The 23,906-nt window shown below is 42.7% G+C and overlaps 1 protein-coding gene across 3 annotated transcripts in view; it reads left to right on the forward strand.

Moving 5' to 3' along the window:
* Positions 1 to 23,906, forward strand: part of col12a1a (collagen, type XII, alpha 1a) — a 52,345-nt gene that overhangs the window by 13,096 nt on the left and 15,343 nt on the right. For 2 of the 3 annotated variants that reach the window (XM_084012676.1, XM_084012678.1), the window contains exons 14-49: positions 1,780 to 2,049; positions 3,559 to 3,825; positions 4,085 to 4,277; positions 4,389 to 4,513; positions 6,172 to 6,321; positions 6,430 to 6,549; positions 6,678 to 6,842; positions 6,952 to 7,098; positions 7,402 to 7,541; positions 8,330 to 8,459; positions 9,328 to 9,473; positions 9,906 to 10,035; positions 10,193 to 10,329; positions 11,383 to 11,512; positions 11,624 to 11,763; positions 12,012 to 12,144; positions 12,357 to 12,389; positions 13,180 to 13,319; positions 15,043 to 15,172; positions 15,333 to 15,472; positions 15,578 to 15,707; positions 17,512 to 17,654; positions 19,000 to 19,129; positions 19,296 to 19,438; positions 19,642 to 19,771; positions 20,289 to 20,408; positions 20,524 to 20,670; positions 20,827 to 20,943; positions 21,035 to 21,187; positions 21,348 to 21,422; positions 21,510 to 21,649; positions 21,783 to 21,906; positions 22,198 to 22,341; positions 22,566 to 22,730; positions 22,934 to 22,972; positions 23,129 to 23,267. In XM_084012676.1, coding sequence (XP_083868802.1) covers positions 1,780 to 2,049; positions 3,559 to 3,825; positions 4,085 to 4,277; positions 4,389 to 4,513; positions 6,172 to 6,321; positions 6,430 to 6,549; positions 6,678 to 6,842; positions 6,952 to 7,098; positions 7,402 to 7,541; positions 8,330 to 8,459; positions 9,328 to 9,473; positions 9,906 to 10,035; positions 10,193 to 10,329; positions 11,383 to 11,512; positions 11,624 to 11,763; positions 12,012 to 12,144; positions 12,357 to 12,389; positions 13,180 to 13,319; positions 15,043 to 15,172; positions 15,333 to 15,472; positions 15,578 to 15,707; positions 17,512 to 17,654; positions 19,000 to 19,129; positions 19,296 to 19,438; positions 19,642 to 19,771; positions 20,289 to 20,408; positions 20,524 to 20,670; positions 20,827 to 20,943; positions 21,035 to 21,187; positions 21,348 to 21,422; positions 21,510 to 21,649; positions 21,783 to 21,906; positions 22,198 to 22,341; positions 22,566 to 22,730; positions 22,934 to 22,972; positions 23,129 to 23,267 — 5,005 coding nt within the window. The remainder of the gene's footprint in view (positions 1 to 1,779; positions 2,050 to 3,558; positions 3,826 to 4,084; positions 4,278 to 4,388; positions 4,514 to 6,171; positions 6,322 to 6,429; positions 6,550 to 6,677; positions 6,843 to 6,951; positions 7,099 to 7,401; positions 7,542 to 8,329; positions 8,460 to 9,327; positions 9,474 to 9,905; positions 10,036 to 10,192; positions 10,330 to 11,382; positions 11,513 to 11,623; positions 11,764 to 12,011; positions 12,145 to 12,356; positions 12,390 to 13,179; positions 13,320 to 15,042; positions 15,173 to 15,332; positions 15,473 to 15,577; positions 15,708 to 17,511; positions 17,655 to 18,999; positions 19,130 to 19,295; positions 19,439 to 19,641; positions 19,772 to 20,288; positions 20,409 to 20,523; positions 20,671 to 20,826; positions 20,944 to 21,034; positions 21,188 to 21,347; positions 21,423 to 21,509; positions 21,650 to 21,782; positions 21,907 to 22,197; positions 22,342 to 22,565; positions 22,731 to 22,933; positions 22,973 to 23,128; positions 23,268 to 23,906) is intronic. The other variant, XM_084012677.1, reaches the window with a different exon arrangement.

Consider the following 23,906-nt stretch of genomic DNA (forward strand, 5'->3'; position numbering starts at 1 on the left):
GGAAATCTCTTAGATGTGTCAGTTGCGTCATATGTGGTTTTCTAGAGGAGTGGGTAAGGCTTTAATGGGAATTTGGTTGTTTGATCTGGTCTTGTCTAAGGTTCTAATTTCAGTGTATCCATCTCCTTGAAGTGTGGGATGCAGTTTGGGTAGTAAATATGGACCCAGAATAGTTTTATTTGCATCAAATTATATTATATACACACACACACACACACACACACACACACACACACACACACACACACACACACACACAGTTTTATGTTCGTAATCAAACATAAAATAAAACTAATGACATTAATACGTTGAAAAAATGCATATATCACTGCAAACTGAAGCTTTTGCCAGGTCTGTGGACTATGTGTTTCAGGATGTGGGCTGTGCTCCCAGGAGTAGCCCCTTCTCTTGTCTGCAAGTACTGGTGAAAAGTGAGCCACTGTCTGCAGAAGTCATTATCTTGTGATCCTTTCTCCCTCGGTTCACACACAGCCGGAAAAGTCTGTCACGTTCATCCTTTGCATTTGGCGGGGATAACCCTTTTGATGAAATGATCAGGGTATTTATAAGTGGCCACACTGTTCTCAAGGTCCTCAGAATCTGGAACTTTTTATTATTTTGTGGTTGTGGCCATTACTCTTCATATCTGGCCTCCGCTCTCAAGGTGCAGATCGCTCTGCTTGGCAGGCAGGCCTTCTGCTGTTATTTCTGTTCAGATCAGTTTCCCATTCACTCATAGATGGATGCTGAGAAGGGCTTCTAGGTTGACAGATAGACACAGTGGCAGCTTTTTCTGCTGGACGGTTCCTTAACGTTTCAAATGTATTATGCATTGCACTTGGGGAGATTCGTGATGCATCTCATTCTGCATTTGGCTTTTTTGTTAGATCTCATTTGATGAGGTTTTATGAATGAGGTTTGAGGGAGACCACCCAGCTGCACTCTCCCTGCCTGTGATTATGTTGTCATTAGTTGCTGGCTTGTAGGGTCTTAAGGGCTTGATTCAGGATCAGGATCCCGGAGGTGGTGTGGGAGGCTATGTGTGGCAGCATATCCTCCTGTGATAGAGCTCCTCTGTATCTGTCCTATATATGTCTCAACATGGGTATCCCTGTCAGCCAAGCATGTGCTGGCTTTCCATCACGAAACGCCACCACAAAATTCCCTCGACTGTGTTTTTGTGCCTTTCTCCTTTTTATGATGGTTTCTGAAGAAAATTGAGTGAAGGGTGGAAAGGCAGACCGCTACATCTGCAATTGTAGAAAATACACTTTTGTGGATCGGGTTTCCTCTGTTTCAATGGAAAAAATAACCGAAGAGAGAGGCACGGAGGATATGTGATTTATGATTAGTTTTGCAGAGATTTTTCCAGCACTCTGTGATTATTAAGGGAGAAAATCAGGTTGTTTAAACAGACCCCGAGGGGTTAAAGCAGAGACAGATGAGTGATTGTTCATGCTTTATCACTGCGGTTCCTAGTTTTGTCCATTTTGTGTCTCACTTCCTTAAAACCAACATATATCTGCATTTGACATCACCTGAACTAAACCCTCACTAGGCTGGAGCTCCCCAAGGCATTTTTTGTACTTTAGCAGTAACACTACCCTCTTAGTTTAATTATTATGCATCGGGAGAAACTCATAACAAAGAAAAGCCTGAGTAAATTCTTTAGGTAAACAAAAGTGAAGCTGTAGTGCTACTCATTTTCCGTTTCCATATCCATAACGGACAGGCTGCCAGGCTCTGTGTCTAATGCTGTTACACTTCATTTATCCACAGAGCTTGGTTCACCCAGAGACCTGGTGACCAAAGACGTCACTGACACCAGTTTTGCTGTGTCTTGGGCCGCGGCCCCCGGTAACGTTCGTCAGTACCGGATCAGGTGGAAGTCTCTCTTCACTGAAGAGGCTGGGGAAAAGATGATAACGGGCGATACCACAGCCACAGTTCTGGAGGGTCTCACCCCAGAGACACGTTATCAGGTCTCTGTGTTTGCTGTCTATGGCCGTGGAGATGGTCAGCCATTGGTTGGAGAGGAAACCACAGACAGTAAGTTACATTAAAAGCTTTGAACTCTCCCACCTTACATTTCTTCCCCTATCCTTCCCTTTTCTCCCTTATGCCCCTGCTCCCACATCTGCCCCCTTCTTTTTTTTCTTTTACTGTTTTTCTTGGTATTTTCCCAATGCTGTCCTCCTCTCTTTCTTTCTTGAGTTTCTGAATGTCTATGTCTAAATGTGATACAAAGGTAAGTGGGATCTAACTCAATGACCATAAAAGCCCCAGTTAAGAAGATAATTTTCAATGCCAAGATTGCAGGTCTAGTAATTCTGGGCATAAACCCATCTTATAACCATCTCATTAAAGTTTTATATGCCGGTAAAGTTAGAGATATAATTAAGGAGATAATCACTGAGAAACATAGGGCAGCTTTTAAAACAAATATGATGATGTTTGGCTGTAATCTCCATTTGTGGGTGTTTTGTAAAAACAGCAATCTGTCAGTGACACAGACTTTTCTGCTTATTCTGTTGCGCTACGAGATAATGTCATAGCTGTTGGCATTCACCTGGGCCAAGAATATAGAGTCTTCGCATGCACATCTTTAAAATGTTATATGAAGGTACAGAGGTGACGTCATGTCCAGCACACCTGCAGCCGGTTTTCATGGGAGATGCAGGACAGATAGTCGCTGGCCTCTCCCTTGTTAGACTGCTTGGATGAGAAAAGCACATTGAGCGGAAAATCGCACCAGTTGGGAGGGAATTTGTCCACCAGTTAGTGAAATGGAATGTGCTCAAGGAAAAAGTATTTCCAACCATCATTAGTGTTTATTGATTCTGGCAAGCGAGAAATGTGCCATACACACCGAACACAACCAGGAGGCAGCTTTGTAAACTGAAATGTTCACTTTGCTCATTCCTTCCTTCGTCCACTATCTGTTTCTCTCTTTTACTTGGGCTCTACACAAATCACAGGTCTCTTTTGGGCCGAGTCGCACATGGCAAACTTGGATGCGCTGCTCTTTTCCGTTAATAAAAGTCCTTCCCCTGAAGTAGAGCTTTCTGAATATTTTCCTCAGCCCGTTTCAGGGCTTCTGACAATTCACACTTGCCCTTCCTGCTCTGAAAATAAGGAACACTCTGTGGAGCACAATGGAAAAATGAGATCTGTGGCTTTGCTCAAATACACAAGACATCTAAGTCTGGCTCCCCAACCCGCCAACTAAACATGATCAATCGTGTAAATTTGGGCCTGTTTAATGTATACCTCTAAAAATCAGAAATATTTGGGTAGCTTTGTGTCCACACGCATGTGGAAACTGAGCAGATATCCAGATGAAAGACTGTGAGGTAGCCAAGCGTGTGACTGTTTAGTTTACTTACCAGCAGGAAAGCCATGCTGCTTAAATTTCCAAAGGTATACTGGAAAAATATGTGGTTCAGCACACATTTAGCACAGATTCCCACCTGAACAAGGCCCAAAGTCTACACTTTCCCTCAATCCATTCGTCATTTCCCATCTTTTACCCGTTCTTCCCTTTTTCCTTCCTCACAGTCTCGGCGGCTAGCAGAGCGATTGTTGTCTCCGATGAGACGGAGAAGAGCATGAAGGTGACATGGCAACCAGCACCTGGAAATGTCCTCAACTACCGTGTTACTTACAAACCCAAGTCAGGAGGACGCCAGCTCGCAGCCAAGGTGCCCGCTGGTACCAACTTTACTGTGCTGAGACGCCTTACCCCCCTTACCACCTACGACATCGTTGTTCTGCCGGTCTACCGTTCTGGAGAGGGCAAAGCAAGGCAAGGAGAAGGAACAACACGTATGTTGGTTTGTCATTCACTAAACCACGAATGTTGCTCTTTCTGTTACCAAGTTTTGGAAAAGTTTGATTATCTATTGCAAACCCAACCATCCTTTTCACAATCATAACCATCTCATACCAAAGGACTTAAGCAACATTACAGTACTTATTTGTTCTTAATGCTCGTTATAAAGTACTTTCAATATTTCGTATTGAATATTTCATCATTCGGTGCCGTATCATTTTGTCAATCTGCACATTTCTCTTCTCTCGCTAGTGACACCGTACAAAGGTCCGAGGAACCTCCAGACTTCAGAGCCTGCCAAGACCAGTTTCCGTGTGACATGGGACCATGCTCCTGGCGATGTTAAGGGCTACAAAGTCATTTTCCACCCTTCAGGCGAAGATATTGACCTAGGACAACTTCTGGTTGGTCCCTATGACAACACTGTGGTACTAGAGGAGCTGAGGTGAGCCTGATTTCTCCTTTTTTAATCTAATTGCCATATGCATTTTCAATAATGTTCTCCATTATATAATTAAAAAAAAATCTGAAAGTCTTTTTTGTTTTTGGTCCACAGAGCTGGTACCAAATACACGGTGAATGTATTTGGTATGTTTGATGGAGGAGAGAGTATGCCATTAGCTGGAGAGGAGAAAACCACTCTCTCTGATGCACCTGAGCCTCCTCCTTTTGAGGCATCAGGTAAAGTTTTCTACTATACAACCCACATATGATACAAATGTACTATATCATAAAAGCAATTACAGAACATGGGTAATGCTAAAACTAAGTAGAACGACATGGTTGTGGTCATTGTGTTACTACACCTGTCACCACCTTATTATTCTTTTTCCCCCCCGTCCACCACCTTAATGGCAGCGTCTTTACTATGTTATGTCTCTGGGCAGCAGCAGTCAAACATTGGAGATTGTATCACGTAGTAAATCTTTGCTTTGGAAAATATGCCCTAAAACCACGGCCCATAAAGCTGAAGAGTTTCCTTAAATGCCTTCCCTCAAAGCTAATTGTCTCACGAAATAACAGTTGGCTATTCCATCTGCCTGCCCTTTTCTCGCTTTATCGTCGTGACACTTTAGGCTTCCGCTTTTTAGTTCCAGTCCAAGTACAGGCCAGTGAAGATTCAAGTCATACGCGTAGAATCTGTTTGAAGTTATAAAATGTTTTTACTACCTTGTGAGTCAGAGTGCCGCAGGCGAGTGTGAGAAGGAGGAAAAAATGTTGTGTTTGCTGGCGGGACCTAGAAAGGTCAGCTTGACCACTCAGCGGCAGGCCCGGCCCTAATAAGCAGGCAGACGGAGATCAGTGACAGCTCCAAATGATACTTAACAACAAGGGAGAGTGGGTTTCTCTCATAACTATAGATAACAAGCCAGCTCCTAAGGGAAAAGAGTTGTGAGAGCTACGTATTCTTTTTTTCTTTTACGTAATTTGCATTCATATCTTGTCCTAATTTACTATAAACTATTGTAAATTGCAGAGAGTATACTTTTTCAACTTTTATATAATTTTCACCATTTTGTTTTTTCGTCCTAGTAAACAGATAGTCAGCAGTCTATTATTCCTTCTGTTTTTGGCCACATACCTATCAGACAGTTTTTTGCACCTCTGCAGGCCTTTTCAGTATTCTCTCCCTTGCTGTCAGTGTAAGCTTGAAAGCTAGTTGTCTGTCATTAGGCCTGGGTTTTCTGTGTGAGCAAAACCAATCTGTAAATCAAACATGTAACCTCTTTTCAGTTACAGACAGTGGCAGTTAGTGCAACGTCTGCATGTCTCCAATGCACATCTGCAGCCCCTTTTTAGGTACAGAGGACCGGATGCCTTCCTTGTCATCACAGAGATGTTCGGAAAATGTGAATATTACCTTTCTGCTCCGGAGAGCACAGCAATCTTTCCAATGGAGGCCTTTGATATGTCACAGGCCATTAAGGGTGTGCTCTCCTGATTTGCCCCTGGGACTAAATTGTGGATCTGAAAACAACAACCAAGAGAAATACTGCCTCGACATGCCACAAGAGAAGAAGATAATAATTATAACACCTGTCAGAAAAGAATGCTCAGAAAAGAAGGATTTGTTTTACTCCTTGCTTGTGAATATGTTTCTTGTTTAGCACCATGGGGAATGTTTTGATGTTGTTGTTTAATTTTGTTCGATGCCAAAAAATGATCTCTTCTCCTCCTTCTTTCCTTTACCTCTCACACCTCTTTGAGCACCTCTTTCACTACAAGTCACCATGCACCTCATTGTGTGTACATAACAGTTGGACATGAACTTTTCTTTTATACGTCATTTTAAACTTTCAGCTTTTTCCTATTAAGATACTGAAATTTTGCCCTCTCAGATGTGACTTGTAAGACCAAAGCACAAGCTGACATTGTGCTGCTGGTGGATGGCTCCTGGAGTATTGGACGTCTCAACTTCAAGACCATTCGTGCCTTCATCACCCGTATGGTGGCAGTCTTTGATATTGGACCTGAAAGGGTCCAAATCGGTACGTCTATGCAGAATAAGTGCAAATATAGTCAACTAATTATTACCAATAAAATTAAAAGAGCTCTCTTCATATTGCTAAAACTAATGCTTTTTTTGGTGTCTTCAGGTCTGGCTCAGTACAGTGGAGACCCAAAAACCGAATGGCACTTGGATGCTCATCGCACCCGGGATTCTCTCCTGGATGCCGTGGCTAACCTTCCCTACAAAGGAGGCAACACTCTGACTGGTACTTCAATCAATTTTTTAATCTTTTACTAGTGGGAGGGCTGTCACTTCTACTCTATACGCATAGGAGTACATTTTATATTGTGTAACTATCAGGATGAAAAATGAACTTTGATGTCTTCATTGCAGGTCTTGCTTTGAACTACCTCCTCCAGAACAATTTCAAAGAGAATGTCGGGATGCGACCAAGCGCTAGAAAGATCGGTGTGTTGATCACTGATGGCAAATCCCAAGACGATGTCATCGTAAACTCTCAGAACTTGCGCCAAGAGGGCATTGAGCTCTATGCCATTGGTAAGTGAAAACAAGTCACTTCTGTTTGCTTGACTAAATTGTATAAAGTAGCCAAGCATTCATATGTATCAAAGTGCTTATAACTAATGTCTTCCTTATTGCCCCTCAGGCGTGAAAAATGCTGATGAGAATGAGCTGAGATCTATTGCCACTGATCCAGATAGTATTCACATGTACAACGTGGCTGACTTCTCCTTCCTGCTGGACATCGTCGACAACCTTACTGACAATCTGTGTAACAGTGTCAAGGGCCCAGGTATATATGAGTTTACAGCAAAGTACAGACGCCTTCTACGTATGAGTGCTTCATTCCCAGATGTTTATAAATATCAATATACAGTGTATAGCATCCCAGACCAACAGTTATTATTATTATATCCAAACAACCCATCAAGCTCTTGGACATTATTGCAGATCTATTATTTTCTTCTTCCCCTTAATATTATCTCTGCCTTTCTGAAATAGGAAAACAATCATTAAACAGATTAAATAAATGCCACATTTAGTTTGTCCCCTGCTCCTTTATGTTAGATGTCTTTTTATCCTTACACCTGAATAGGAGGTCCACCAGATGCTCCAACAGATCTGGTGACATCAGAGGTGACTCACCACTCCTTCCGGGCCACCTGGACCGCCCCCGATGAGCCGGTTGAGAAGTACCGTGTGGAGTACATGACTTTGTCTGGACGCCCACAGGAGGTAAACCTCCCACGTTCAGTACAATAATGCAACAATATAACAAATAAAAAAAAATCTCTACTTTGAAAAATTCAATTACACAAAAAATGTGGGAAGTGTAGCACATCTCCCTCTGTGTGTGTGTGTGTGTGTGTGTGTGTGTGTGTGTGTGTGTGTGTGTGTGTGTGTGTGTGTGTGTGTGTGTGTGTGTGTGTGTGTGTTTGTGTGTGTTAATGGGATTTGAGCTATAGTGCGTTCCGACCCACTGTTTCAGAGACTAATGGGAAACCCCACTCAAATGTCTATTTTCAGCCTCTTGTTTGTGTTGGCCTCTCGCTTTGGGTGTCTAATTACATTACGACACAGGGCAAGGAAACAAAAACAGACAGCTCAGTTTAGAGGATTAGAAAGCAAATACTGACTTAATGAGTGGTAGCTCAATTAGCCTCCAGGGTCTTGTTACACAATGTGTTTTTGGTATCTTAATCTAATTACATGTAGGAGATTTGTGTCCATCTCCCATGTTTTTTTTAAATAGTGAACATAGTGGAAGAGGTTTTATTGTTGTGTATGGATTTGGAATTAAGGCGCTCCCTTAGTTGTAGTCCAGTGAAATGTCAGATGGATTTCTGGTCAAAATACTCAAGTCGATCCAGTAAATAGATAGAGCTTTCGGTTGTCCACCCATGTATACAAAGAGTATGATCCATAATATTTTCAGAAAGTATTTATAGGCACTCATCGATGAAAGACTGTTAGAGGTCTCCACTCCTTTAGCTGCGATCTTTTAACTACTCTGTCTGTATTAGGTGTTTGTGGATGGCACTGAGACCACGGTGGTTCTCCAGAGCCTCAACCCTCTGACACAGTACCTCGTCAACGTCTACTCAGTGGAGGGAGAGGAGAGCAGCGAGCCTCTCAACGGAGCTGAGACCACACGTATGTCTTCTCTTTCTGGCTTTTGGACATACATTAAGACCTGCATTATCTGATTTAAAGAGATCCACTTGTAAAAATCCGTATATGGTGAAAGTCGTCTGTGGGAATGTAAACTACCTAAACTAAACTAACAAAAAATTGCCTCACTGGCCTTTGATCATTAACTGTAGATGTGACCATTTCCCACTTAAGGAAACTCATAAATGGGGTTGTCAAAGAACAACAGTTTAAATTCCAGCAGACTCTTGAGCACTCATGAAACTCCAGCCTTTACTTCTGTGAAGAGCAGTTTCCCTTCGAGTCAGCCTCCATCACTGAAACTCTCTGACTCGCGGTTGCATAACACAAATTGTATGCACTCAGTGACTGTGATTCCTGCGTGGTTTCCAGACATAAACGTTCAAAGGTTATATACCGGTACATATATATAGTTGGTCTTGTTTATGAAACCATGTGGCTGCGAAAAGATGGCAGTTGTAAATCTTAATTTAATGTAAATTAAAAGGCAATTTACATGATTGCGCTGAGTGCAATTTTGGCTTTTCAATTTGGCTTTCTTTCTTTGTTTCTTTTAAGATGCTGCTAATTTCTGTTTTACTGGTGCTTTTAAGAGTAGCAGAGATTGAGTAGTGTTATATAGTATCTATAAAAGCATGTATAAAACTAGTAGTGATTCTTGAGTTTGCACAGTGTGACTGGAAGGTCTCTTTCTCTGCAATCAAAAAAACATTACAAAAACTGGGATATCTATATCTATATCTATATCTATATCTATATATTTGCTAAATTGGAGATTTCCCCTTAAATAACTTTAGTAGCACACTGTGCCAGTATTTGTTGCCTTTAACATCATTGCCTGGTTATCTAGTGCCCCTGACTGCTGTGAGACACATGGACATTTATGATGAGCAGACCACCACCATGCGGGTGAGATGGGAGAAGGCGGAGGGTGCTACGAGTTACATGCTGCTCTACAGCGCCATAAATGCCACTCAGCCCACCGTCGAGCAGGAGGTAAGAGACATCATGGAGTGTTCAATGGTGGCCACAATCACACATGCATCCGTATCCACCAAACACACACAAATCACTAAATATTAGATGTGACTTTCAGTTACTGTCAGCAGTTCTTGACAAAATACAGACGTCACACGCTGAAATAACATTTCACAAAGCCACCAGTGTTTGCCTCTCTATTCAGAATGACAAGGCAATGGGAAAATACAGAGGAACATTGTTAATCTCAAAGGGGTGGGTGAACGACGGGCTCTGCCAAAGGGAACATCATCATTTGTTCATGAGGTGTCAACCCTCAGTGGGCCAAAACCGGAATCAGCAGATGTATTTAGTTCTTATCCAAATGTCTCTATCTATGTCTCTGACGAGTCCCTGCCATCCACTTCCTCTCTGACCTTATGCTGTTGGTCTGGTCTCGTTCTGTTGCAGATCATCGTGAGAGGCGATACAACGGATGTCCAGCTGGCGAAGCTCCTCCCCGACACGGCCTACTCACTGTCCCTCTTCGCCCTGCATGGAGAGTCAGTTAGTGAGCCGCTGACCAAGCAGGGAGTTACCCGTATGTATTCACTGAACCATGAGTTTATTTCTGTAGCACATTGCAGTGTTTCCCGAAGCTGATATGGCTGATAGTGTTGATGAATGATGATATCTGAAAGCAGATCGATAGGGGCCATATTCCTCAAACTAACACCGACCTTCTGCCCCTTGTTCAGTGCCGCTGCCACCTGCAGGCAAACTGACGGTTCGTGACGTGACCCACAGCACCATGAGGCTTATTTGGGATGCTGCTCCTGGTGTTGTTCGCAAGTACCTCATCACCTACAAGCCTGAAGACGGAGAGCCCAAAGAAGTGAGTTTGGTTCCAACCCTGTTTAGCTCTTCTTTTCCCACTAAAACCATGTTTTCCTTAAGGACTTCCATTGCCTTCTGTCTGTTTGAGCCATTTGGTTTCATGGTGATGAATTTATATTGATTTTATTCACTGATCTCTTTATATATTGGTAGAGACCACATAATGGAGACTGCAGCTGGTTGGATGGACATTAGGGACGTTTTGAAGTCCAAAGAAAAGATTTTGAAACGGTTAGAATACGGTTTTGCGGGGGTTAAAGGGTGGATTGGACAGCCACTTTATGGTTGCATTTCCCCTTTTAGGAATTCTTGGGCTAAAGCAGCAAATTCTGTGGGGTGTGTTTTGCTCCTTCCTTAGCCATAAATCAGGTGGAGGTGATCCTCAAAGCTCCTCTGATGGAAACACACATGTGAAAGTGACTCGTGGGAGGAGGATGTGATTGTCAAAAATGCAGTGCGTGGGGAGGAAGAGCTTACTGACCAAAGAGTAGCAGAATGTCATGTTTGACCTGATGGATTATGTTATAGAACAAGTGAGAGTCTGCCACTCAAACACAGAACGCAGAATATTCTCTCCCAGGTGAATCATTTTACATGGTTTTATGGTCCAGAGACAAATAAAGTCTGGTTACACTTAGAACTCGAATTGAAATGCAAACGATCAGCATCTGTTCAAGTTAATGGGTGTTCATGAATACCTTAAGTTTAATTTCTTGAAACGTAGCTAATAAAATTAAATGGAATCAAGAGCATTAAAATCAGTGTGGTGTTTCATATAAGCAGTCCAGGTGTTTTTTGTTTGCAGCATTTTCATTTTTGCTGTTTGTTTGCTGTGTGTCCTGCTTGCTCCAATTTTCCTCTGGAAAAAGGCGCAGTTATACTTCTGGTCTTACGAGGGGCACATTCTCACTGTCGCCAGGGTTCTTGGAAACTTGTGCTGTGATAGGAATTAAGAGTTTTGCAAGACTTAGCCAAACGTGGCTGAAGAGAACAACAACTTAATTTCCATGAGCTCAAACATCATTATATATATTTGCATTTGATTGTTCAGTTACAAGTGGAAGGAGATGTGACCACCAGAGTACTGGACAACCTGATCTCACAGACCGAGTATGGCCTGACTGTTACTCCGATCTATGATGAGGGACCTGGTCAGCCGATGTTGGGAGATGCAATCACTGGTAAGATAGAAAATCATCATTATTATGACATTGTGGATAATGACACTGTTCCGTTTGCCAGCTTCTCACTGATATATGGATCACACTAACTTCACTCCCTGTATTCTGTAGATGTGGTTCCTGCCCCAAAGAACCTGCGACTCTCAGAAACTACCCAGACCAGCTTCAGAGCCACCTGGGACCATGGAGCCCCTGACGTGGCTCTGTACCGCATTGGCTGGACCAAGAAGGGAGATGTCAACTTCCAATATGTAAGAGAAAACCTTTCCTATCAAATTATTAATACAGGTATTTCTTGATGAGTCCCACAGAACTTTGGCGATGCTTTGAAAAAGACATCCAGTGGAGGCAGGCAGAACATCTTAAAAACAGACTTTTGCACCAATCCAATGACAAGCACTCTAATGTGGCCCTTGTGTTGGTCGGTGTGTTGGTTTGTATTGGCTAAAATTTCCATCTGGCAGCTTTCCTCACGCTGTGATTGTGTTTTACTCATCAGTCCATTCTGAACAATGATGAGACAACCCACGTTCTGGAGAACTTGGAGCCAGACACACCCTATGATGTTTCTGTCACCGCAATCTATCCAGATGAATCCGAGAGCGAGGATCTGCTGGGCACTGAGAAAACATGTAAGATGCACATCCCTGCAGCTTCCTGATGGCTACTGAACAATCACTTTAGTTAACACTGTTTTGCTTCAGTTGCTTGACAGAATCTCTGTTGGATCTTTGATGTAAGGCTAGACCAATGATAAACCTTTCGATTTTACCCAATGGATATATGCTGAGTGAAATGTTGAGCAAAGGGTATACCCATTATACCTTTCTATTTCTGCCTTTAGTGCCTCTAGGGTCCACACATGTTGGTAGCAAACGTAAGTATATTTGTGGTAAAGCAAGAGGATGCTTTTTCTTTTAAGTGATGGAAGCATGTTCTCTAATTTCAACCGGTCATCAGCACTTTTGTTCATTGAACAACCATCATTACCTCATAAAGCAAGGCCCTTAACCCAGCCATCGCTCCAGTGGTGCACCTGACACGGCAGATTGAATTATGTTTGTCTGTCCTTGTCTGTGTTTGTCTCATCGTCCATACCATCCATCCTATGGCTGTTCCCGAATCTGTTCTTACTCAGTTAAATAACAAATGAAATGGCTGAAGATGGATTTCAACTATGCATGCCCTGCAAAACAGGGATTTGAATCCTGCTATTTGAAGTGCTTTCCATCATCCATCATCCATCATTCATCATCCATTCATCCATTCATCTATCCATCTTATTCATCCATGCATTTATCAGTCCATCCGTTTTCATCATTCCATCAATCCATTGCTGTTCACAAGAATCCATCCCTGCTTCAGAAAAGACAAAATCCCAGAGGATGATTGTCTTTTCTTTTTTAAAGCTGCAATCCTTGATATGAATTGGTGGTAAACCTGTTTTGAATTATTATTATTAGAAATAAATTATTTCTGACTAATGATATTTGACATCATATCAAGACATTAAAGACAGAGTTGACATTTTAACATGAGCTGACCAAAATATCAAGGACTGTGTCTTTAAAAGATATTTTCAAGGTAATCCATGGAAAAACATGCTTGTACTACATGACAGACATATTGACATGGTTGTAATTGTGATATGCGTGTGCATGTTCCAGTACCTAATGGACCTCCCACTGACTTGGTTGTGTTCAACGAAACCATCACCACCCTGAACGCCAAGTGGAATCCAGCTCCAGGCCGGGTCCAGAACTACAGGATCACTTACGTCCCCACAGCTGGAGGCAGGAGCCAGACTGTAAGTCCCCAAAGAGACAAACAACCTGCTTTGTGTAGCTATTGTGTTTCACAAACTTTACATAAGATACAAATGTCCTATTATTTGTCATGAAAGGAATCTAGGGGGAAAAAACTCTGCTACTGGTATTACATTATTGTAGTTTATCCAAAGGCAAATCTCTTAATCTGTTGTTTGGATAAGGTGACATTAATGTGGACAAAACCATTCCTAGTTTTCTCAATATTTCCTAAAACCGCAGACTATCTCCCACTGGTCATACATTTTTTGGCTTTCTTGCTAAATGTGCAAAAGTATTTTTGGATGACAGTTGAATATGTGGTTTCAATTTGCTGTCAGACATTTGTCATTGCTTCCACAAGCAAGACTTGAAAGTGTGCTAAATAGTGCTTTTACACAAGACTACTGACAGATACGCTGGGAAACAACCCCTCAAACAACCCCTTAAATAAATGGTGGCTGTTCCAAACATCTAAATAATTCATCCTTGCTACCTTTTAATTTATGGGTTGTGAGAGGTTGTTAAAGAGAGAAACAAATTTGGATGTCATCGAAAGTTCACATGACACTCTGTGTGTGTGTTTACATGGAGAATGTACATGTTTGTGTAATGAGAGAGTGCTGTGCCATGGGGGGTCATATATTATAGAGTAGATTGTGTTTGAAGTGCTGCATGAAGTTGCTGTGCTCACGAGTCTGGCTACTGGTCCTCTGTACTTTCACCTATTTTAATAAGGTCCAGATGACAGCCAACATTTGTCACACTGGAGAGGCCAGCTAAATGTTTAAGCTAATTCTCTTCTAATTTACCCTTTGTGCAAAATTCCAGCTGGTGTTATGACAGTCTGACCATTCGTTTCCCTTTTAACACAAGGTGGAATGTTTTCCTCTTTAGTTGTTGATGAAAATGAGTTGCTGATTGCCTGGGTGATATCACACTAAATGGTTGATGGAAAACTGGAAACTAACTAGCAAGCATCCGCCAAGTTGTCTTGGTTCACTGTCAGGAACAATACAGCTTACATAGAGAGTTTTGCATTGATTTGTTGACAACAAGTCTGTTTTCGGAATGTCTGACACACACGCACTCTACAAAAAAAATGACCCCAGTGCCAAATGTTAACCTTCCTTTTATTTCCTTCTGCTTTGCTAATAAAAGTGATTAAAGAAACCCACAGAGGATTAAAGCTGACATCAAAAGCACAGGCGCATACACCATCATACACAAATCCACATGCAAACGCACAGCCTGAAGAAATGTAGGAAGTGCATCACCAGTCATGACTCTTATGACAAGACATCCGACTGTTACAGCCACCAGTGTACAGATCTACTGTGGCCAGTGTGCTTTGTATTAATCAAGGCCAAACACACACAAAACATTCCTCTTGAAATGGTGACAGTCTTTTAGTTTTCAGGTAAAATTCTCGGGCAATTGACATCTTAAGGCACCCATAGATAGTTGTTAAAACTCTTTATCCCATTTGGTAAACAGATCAAATTTTATCTCCCTCAGTGTATATAAGAATTGCTAAAAGGTTGTTGAGAATTATAGCAAGACTGATGTATTTTGTATAAAACGCTTTCGAAGAGATTGGATACCCTATTTGTCCTTACTCACAAACATTTGACAACCTCAGTGACTGATTTAAGAGTAGTAAGATTATATATTTTTAAAAATATATAAGCTTAAGTTTACCAACGTTTATTCTTTCCCAACTAGACCCAGGTTGGAGGGAAGAAAACTACTGTCCTGCTTCCCAAGCTGACCCCTGACACGGAGTACTCCATCACTGTGGTGGCGGTCTACGCCAAAGGAGTCAGCATGGAGCTGAACGGCCCTGGAAAGACCAGTGAGTTGTGCTCCCAAATGAGAACTGATAACAGTGACACCTTGTGATAAATGTATACAGCTGAACTGCAAAAGGGCACTAATGGAAATGCTCTCAGAGCATTAGAGCTGTCTGTTTGGGTATGACAGTTCAACTGCATCATACTTTTTTCTCACCCCAGAGCCTTTGGGCGGTGTTAGGAACCTGCGGGTCACTGAGCCCACTACCAGCACTCTGAATGTCCTGTGGGAGGCTGCTGAGGGCAATGTGCGCCAGTATAGGATCTTCTATGTCCCTACAGCCGGAGGAGAGGAAGACATGGTAATATTTAAAATAGTCATAGAGCATGATTTCATGTTGAGTGAAATAATCCTATCTTTATAAATGTGCACAAACTGATGTGAGTCTTGTTATACATCTGTCCAGGTCCAGGTATCAGGCAGCACCTACAACACTGTGCTAAAGAACCTGCAGTCTGATACTCTCTACACTGTTACTGTGGTTCCAGTCTACTCCGCTGGAGAGGGACAACGCATGTCTGAGAATGGCAAAACCTGTAAGCACCGCATACATAATCATTGTTTTCGGTCACATGTAACAATGGTCGTCCATGCAAGGACGTTTAGAAGCAGAAGTGACATCCTGGGAAGGCAGCTTTCAGGGTTTAAATAGCAGAGGCAGGCTTGGAAGAGGACCTCTGAGAATGAAATACGTCAAAACGGCAGTGGGATTTCGGGAATCCATTCATGTTCGTCCAGAATGAACTTACTGGCCTTGGTTGTTGGCTGGCAGTAACCTTCAATGAGGCAGCCATTTATGGTTTATTTGCTTCATATCCACCAAACCCCTAACCATAACCCAAACTGATCAAATGACATTTGTTTCTCAAGACGTCAATTAATGCACACTCAATTCACAGCTTACATGTAAAATGGAACATAAGATGTATCATAAAAGGACAGTATTACGCTCAGTTAGATTGCATTGAACTTCATTGAAGAACAGTGATTTTTCCAGTTTCTCCCATAATTTAAAACCACCAATCGCTGCCGGGAATGAGTCAGCATTTTGCGGGGTGATTGCATCGGAAGGAATTCCTCTGGGTTGGCAGCATTATAATGGTGTCTCCTCTGTCTTTACCGTAATATTGTCCATTTATAGGTTGGAATGAAGGGTAGTGGTCAGGATAATGGTGGGGCTAGGGAATGGGGGCGGGGTTATATTGAGTAATTGGCTTGCCTTTAGGGAAAAAGAACCAGAAGGGGGTGGGCTAGAAATGAATGGAGAGCATTATGTTTTTTATGGCTCTCAACTCACTTGGCTAAGGTCATGCTCCATGCCTGCTACTGTTACCCCCATTTTCCCTTCTGGAGCAATGGTCCTTCATGTTCTGTGGCTTTTTCTTGGACATGTAAACCAAACCCCTTTACAGTACGTACAGTATAACAGATTATTCCGCTACAAACCTTTTACCACTAACCTTTTAACCTCGTCACTTCTGTAGAATATATTGTCATCTCCATTCAAAGAGCAGTGCCTCAGATTATTTGCCCTTTTTCATGCAATTTAAGGAAGGATCTGCTCTCACGATTTTGATAGAGATGCTCTGATCCGCCATTTTTCCGATACAGATCCTTGGGCTATATGAGTCAGTGTCGGTTATCCGCTAGTATCGTGCATCTGACTGTTAACTGTGCCTTCAAATTCAAAGCAGCTTTCTCTGCAACGGAATTTGGTCTGTGTAAATTTAAAGTACGGAAGCTCACTCACTGCGTTTTGCCCAATGTTTTTTTCCCATGCATTTATGGGGTTATAATGGGGAGCAGCGTAAAGGCTCTAAACATCTGCTGTGGTTTTTTAGAAGGCAAGCGTCACACAGGGCTGCCCAGATGCCGTGTCTATCCTTTTCATTAACCTGCAGGGCACTGACAGGAAGCATTCTGTTGAAAGCAGCATTGTTAAATAGAGTCTTAAACGTGTCTCTGTTGTTGACTGGTATTGTTCCCATTTCATTGAAACATTTGCATGTAGTTGTTGGACTTTTCTGGCTTTCCACAAAAGGAGTCTAGACCATGTTATGTTAAATGAGACTGTATGACAGCAACACTAGTTAGGAGTCTCACAAAGGTGTGAAACTACATAAGGTCAAACCTCACAATACTAAAACACAAATATAAAGGAATGCTACACACATTTGTATAATAGGTTTGTGGTTGTTATTGTGTAATTGATGGTTTTAACCTTTAAATCCCTGACCTCTGTCCCCAACTAGTGGGTACCTGTCCTAAAAATCCCTGTTTTTCTCTCTTCTGCTTTATCTCGTCCCACTGTCTCGCCACCCAACATTCCTGGCTCGGCAGTGGAGCGTAGCCCCGTCAGGAACATCCAGGTCTTCAACCCTACCACCAACACGCTGAACGTTCGCTGGGAGGCTGCCACAGGCCCAGTCCAGCAGTACCGGGTGGTCTATGCTCCTCTGACTGGTGCCGTTCCCTCTGAGTCGGTGAGTTTCCATCCACTGTGTTAGAAAGAGTGTAGTATAGTGTATATGCATAACAAGAAAGAACATTTACATTAGTGTGCACCCATAACTACAACTACTCTTTCCATGATCTTATCACAGCCCATCAGTTACCTACCGGTAGTTACATATACACAAACCAACTGTGAGGGTTTATTCAGAAAGAGGAGGATTAGAGCATTCCCGGGTGGAGGAGTGAGCTGCCCAGGCACCAACCAATTAAAATGTTTGAAATAGCCTGCTCCATTAGTCTGTTCACCAAATGGCCTATGTGAGTGGGTTTGTGTGCATGCATGTGTGCAGTTACTGCCAGCTGAATTCCTCTCTTTGGTGCACTGCTAAAGATTTTAACCTGCATTTTAACGGTGTTCATTAAATTGCAACTCCTGTTATTCACACGATATGTGTCATCTGGCACCAATGTGCCCACGTCTTCAGAACGTCTGGGTTGCTTAAAGAATCCACAAGGGTTACTTTGACATGGTATGATTAGCTCTCTCCACCATCTGCCAGAGAGATTGCACCATTAACACGGATTCTTCGCTGGGACGAACATGATCTTTGATGAGGGAGGCATATTCCAGTTATTGATAAAGAGGCCCACACTTATGGCAAGTTCTAGTCTTTTCCTTGGCTCGAGCCATGCATGAATTACCACCATCACTTATGTCTTGTGATGTTGTTCTTACACTGAGAGTCTCAAGCACTTCACTAAATTGAAAGGATAGTGAACAGATTCTCCAACCCATTCACTGGTCTTACACACACATGGTGTTCTCTCTCTCAAACAACCCCCTTAACACACGCTTCTTTTTCCATTGTAAGCACCTACACAAGCGTTCATCCCTCCCCCCTTCCTGACTCGCTCACAGAGAGACACCAGCCTTTCAGAACCTTACTCTGTCCAACTAGCTAACCCACAGGCAGAGAGAGAGAGTGAGGGGGACTTGGCCCTTATGTAATCAGCTGTCTTTGCTATCAAACCGGGTTAAACAGCAGTGCCAGCTGTCAAACATTAAAGGATTAGTTGGTTCTTCCTTTTGCTTAGTGCTGACAGCAAGGGGCTGTTTAGGAAAACTGAGGTGTCAGAGGGAGTGTACAGCACAAGCAGCTGTCAGGAGAGGGGAAGGCTCTTTGTCTGTGTTTGTGTTGGGCAGGCGATTTGCATCATCATTGTCACCTCTATACAATTGCTCAGGTTTCATTTAGAAAATATACATATTTGCTATCATCTCTATCTGATTTAACTGATCAGTTTAGGACTTAAGTCTACACATGCTGCTCTGGAACTCTTCAAAAAGGTCTATTCCTGACATGGTGTCTGCAGGTTGTGGTACCCGGGGACACCAACGAGGCCCTGCTGAAGCAGCTGCTCCCAGACACTGATTACAATGTCGGAGTGGTCGCCCTGTACAGTGACGGCGAAGGACCCACTATCAGTGACGCCGGAACAACATGTAAGAACCTGGGCCAGTGTGTTCAAAGACAATCCTTAAGTTGGAAATACAATCTTATGAGTATTTCAGTAATCAACATTTAGCCAAATATTTTAGTTCACATAAACCTTGGAGATGTTTGGGATGTACACTCAAACAAACACTTCTTTCTTGTTTCCTCACTCAGTGCCACGCAGTGGCCCAAGGAACATACGTGTATACGATCCCACTACCAGTACTCTCTCTGTGAACTGGGAACACGCCCAAGGTCCTGTCACACAATACCGCATCACCTATGCCCAGACCACAGGAGACCCCATCGAGGAATTTGTAAGGATGTTTATAATTCCGTGGTTTGCATTTGATTTATAATTCTCTTTTTAGAGTGGCAATTAACCATTTTTCCCCAGAGCCCTAAATGATAAACCAACTCTCATTGATCTGCAACATTAATACAAATGTATCCCTAATATGCTCTTGATATGTTATTCCACTAATCCTCTTCTTCATGGGTTATGGCTTATATCTTATAGACTGTAGTGCCAGGAAACAGAAACAGTGTGATCCTGCAGAACCTGGATCCAGACACTCCTTATAACATCAAAGTGACAGCCATGTATGCTGATGGAGCAGGAGGACAGCTGGAAGGAGATGGACGCACAGGTATGAAATATTAAATCTGTGCAATCTGTGTGTTTCAACTGATGCAGAGATCATTAGGGGACATGAAACTGAGCACATTGACAGACACGTATATCATGTAGTACTGCGCACAGACTTGCTCACACCAGAGTGAAGGAGAGCCACGGCAGAAAATCTGAATAGATTGAGCCATTGATTAGGATCTTGAATCCTTTTAGCCAAAGTGGAATAAGTGAAATTCTTTTCATGAAAGCCAGCCACACCAAGACCATTTGCCAGAGAAGTATGAACTGGTTGCGCTCAAGTGCTGCCTTATTTTCTTTTTCAAACAAAAGAAGTAATTTCCCTGACATGGTTGAATTTATCATCCCCTCGATCACATGTTGAGATATGTCACCCATAATTCAAAGTCATAATGAGCAATTATAAGCTTTAATACAGTAATTACCCTGCTGACAACACTGAGTTGGAATTCTATCCATCCCATTGCAATGAAAAGAAACCTGTATTGACAGCTGCTTTGTCTTGTTTCCCACAGTGGGTATGCTTGGCCCCAGGAACCTTCGTGTTTCTGATGAGTGGTACACCCGCTTTAGAGTGTCCTGGGACCCCGCCCCCTCCAGGGTTAACGGATACAAGCTTATCTACCAGCCTGAGGGTATGGACATGTTGTGATGGGGTTAAAACTATGTTAGTTACTGAGTAAATATGTGCTTTAATAGTATACTTCAAAATACAATGTATTTAATTTTTAAGTCCATGTCTGCTTTCAGGCTCTGATGAGTCCATGGAGGTGTTTGCCGGAGACGTGACCTCCCACCAACTGCATAACCTGAAACCTGGAACCACCTATGACGTGAAGGTGCTGGCACAGTACGATTCTGGCCTCAGTGAGCCTCTCATTGGACAAGGCACCACATGTGAGTTGATGATGCCAATTATTTGTTGACAGATTTATCTGCACAAAATGAAATGGATAATTCTAGCTTTGACTGCTAATCCAACCTACTGTCTTGCATGTAGGTGTTGCATGTAGGTGTGGTAGACCATGTGCTAAGAATATTTCTCTCCTGTAGTGTACCTGAATGTGACAGACCTGACCACCTACAATATTGGCTATGAGTCCCTCTGTATCCGATGGACCCCTCACAGAGCAGCCACCTCCTACAGACTCAAAATCAATCCTATTGACAGTAAGTGCTTTATTCAATTATAACTATAAAGGACTTTGTTCATGTAAACTTTACTGCAACCTGAAACCTGGCTTGTTTTTGTTTCCTCTAGCCTCAAAGAAGGGAGCTCACGAGATCACTGTCAGAGGCTCAGAGAGTACTTACTGCTTTGATGGCTTGACCCCTGACTCTCTCTACGAAGCCACAGTGTACACCCAAACCCCCAACCTGGAGGGCCCTGGAGTCGCAGTAAAGGAGAGGACATGTAAGATCCTCTATGCCATTGTAATGCTTATGTATAAAGGACAGTGCTCTCACACACTAGATCTAAAAGCTCCAAGTTATTTAGCTTTACAGGAATATGCCCTCACCAGCCACAGTGCAGTACGCCACTTTACATGTTGCTGTTCTGTTTGGTGTTGCAGTGGTCAAACCCACAGAGGTGCCAACAGAGCCACCCACCCCCCCTGCTCCAGCAACAGTCCCCCCTGCGCTAGATGGTGAGTGCACCAGTGTGCTGAAATCCTAATTCTTATGGTTTAGCAGAGATTAGGCTTTGCATTAACATCATTGTACCTGCACCACAGTGTGCAGAGGTGCCAAGGCAGACGTGGTCTTCCTCATTGATGGTTCCTGGAGCATTGGAGATGACAGCTTCAACAAGGTCATTCAGTTTGTCACAAGCATGACTGGAGCCTTTGATGTCATCAACTCTCGTGGCATGCAGGTCAGCATTTACCTTGCTTCTTTAATGTTCTGTACAAACTGACCACGTTATGTTTTGAAAGATGTGTTTGGTATGTATATGTTTGATTATCAGCCATTGTCACTATCTCATCATTGTTATTCTCTTCGACCAGGTTTCATTTGTACAATTCAGTGATGACGCCAAGACTGAGTTCAAGCTGAACACCTACCAAGACAAGGGCATAGTGATATCAGCTTTGCAGACTGTGCGCTACAGAGGAGGCAACACCAAGACAGGTACACCACTGGGGAAAAAACACCAAGGCGTCTTAGTAAATTAATTATTCTTAGAAGATGAAAACATTTTTTTTGTTCTGTGCGTTTATGCTCATAACTGCCAAGGTTTTCAGATAAGCCAACAATAAGCTTGGCTAATGTTAATTTGTCCCCTCAGAATGGGCAAGTATTCTGCAAAAACGTGAATAAACTTACGGACTGTTCGACAACACCTTCATGATAGTCTTTATCGAACTTGTTTGGTTTTCCCCGTCTTCTCCTCCTTCCTTATGATCCTCCTCCTTCACCCAGGTGTTGCTCTGAAGCATGTCTATGAGAAGGTGTTCACCTCAGACAGCGGTATGAGGAGGAACGTCCCGAAGGTGCTGGTGGTGGTCACAGATGGACGCTCCCAGGATGAAGTCAAGAAGAGTGCAGAAAAACTGCAGCATTCTGGTGAGTGTGGAATTTTTGCCTTGTGTGTTTTGGTCTGTATTGTATGTCCAGTGTTTTTCCATATTCCCATTTGCTCCCGAACTTTGATTTCCTTCACCAGAGCCACAGTTTTATGGCTGATTTAATACATTTTTGTAATAATCCCTGTAGTGATAAAACTGCCTATTTATTGGAGATTTAACAATGGTCTTTGTGTTGTGTTTGTGTGCGTTTTCCACTCTCAGGCTACAGTGTGTTTGTGGTTGGTGTGGCTGATGTGGACATGACAGAGTTGAGAATTATCGGCAGCAAGCCCAGTGAAAGGCATGTGTTTGTGGTGGACGACTATGACGCGTTTGCTAAGATCCAGGACAACCTCATCACCTTCATCTGTGAAACGGCCACTTCAAGTAAGGCAGACATGAGTATTCCTGCATTCCAAGAGGAAAGCTTTTGACTTTGATTCTGTAACTTCTATTGTGGTTGATTAGTGCACCTGGTGAGATAACAGGAAGCTCACCCATTGCAGCGTATTTCAACAGATCTACTGCCAGGAACTGTACAAACATGAATTGCTTTCTTTGAGCCTCTATAACTTTTTGTGCTGTTTCAGCTTGTCCTCTGATCTACATGAATGGATTCACCACGCCCGGTAAGCACAGAGCATCACAGTACACCTTACACATTATCTAATCCTTCCAGAGCTTGTTGGTATTAGTAAAATGTTATTATAATACGCCATAAGGACGCTTCACTGGTTCTATTTCAAGCCTCTCAACATGTCTCCTGTTTTTTTTGTCCCTTCAAGGCTTCAGGATGCTGGAGGCTTTCAACATCACGGACCGGACATTTGCTGACATGCATGGTGTGTCCATGGAGACGGGCTCCTTCAACAGCTATATCGCCTACAGGCTGCACAAAGATTCATTCCTAAACCAGCCTACCAAGTAAGAGCTATGAATTAATAGTATTTGTTTATTTCAAACAGTGGGAGTGTGAGTCTCACTATGTGCATATTCCCAGCCTATTGGCCTTATCTCCTGTGCACTATAATCCTGTCCAGCCCACACTCATTATTCATAATTATTCCTCTGTGAACAGAGGGGTTTCCCTAGTGCCCTTTGGCAATGAGCCCACTGCTCTATTTGTCGTTGCAGCTTGTGGAATATGAGGTGCTAGGGACACAGGAATGTGGTCTTAGAATTAAAAAGTTCCTGGACAAGCCCTTCTCTCCACTATGTCATACTGGGAGCAACCAAATTCCCCCTGGGTCAAGAGTTTTGTGTCTTTATTAAGCCTCATTTAAGTGTTGTTAGGCAATTGCAAAACGGTGGGAGTATCCAGACCTCTGGAGCATACTTTGTTAATATGTTCATAATGACGTGTACTTTGTGTGCCTGACCGCAGTCATCAGCATAATGCACACAAATGGAAACACTTCAAACTGCAGCAAAGGAGAGGGGACAGAAAATTCTTTCAATATGTGGGTAATATCTGAAAGGCCAGGGCATTTACGGGTTCTGTAGCCGATGTGACGGACTGGATGTTGTATAACTGCAGAAAGATTTAATGGTCTTTGTATTCAT

Source organism: Eutrigla gurnardus, assembly GCF_963514095.1.
Source record: "Eutrigla gurnardus genome assembly, chromosome: 7".
Taxonomy (NCBI): Eukaryota; Metazoa; Chordata; class Actinopteri; order Perciformes; family Triglidae; genus Eutrigla; species Eutrigla gurnardus.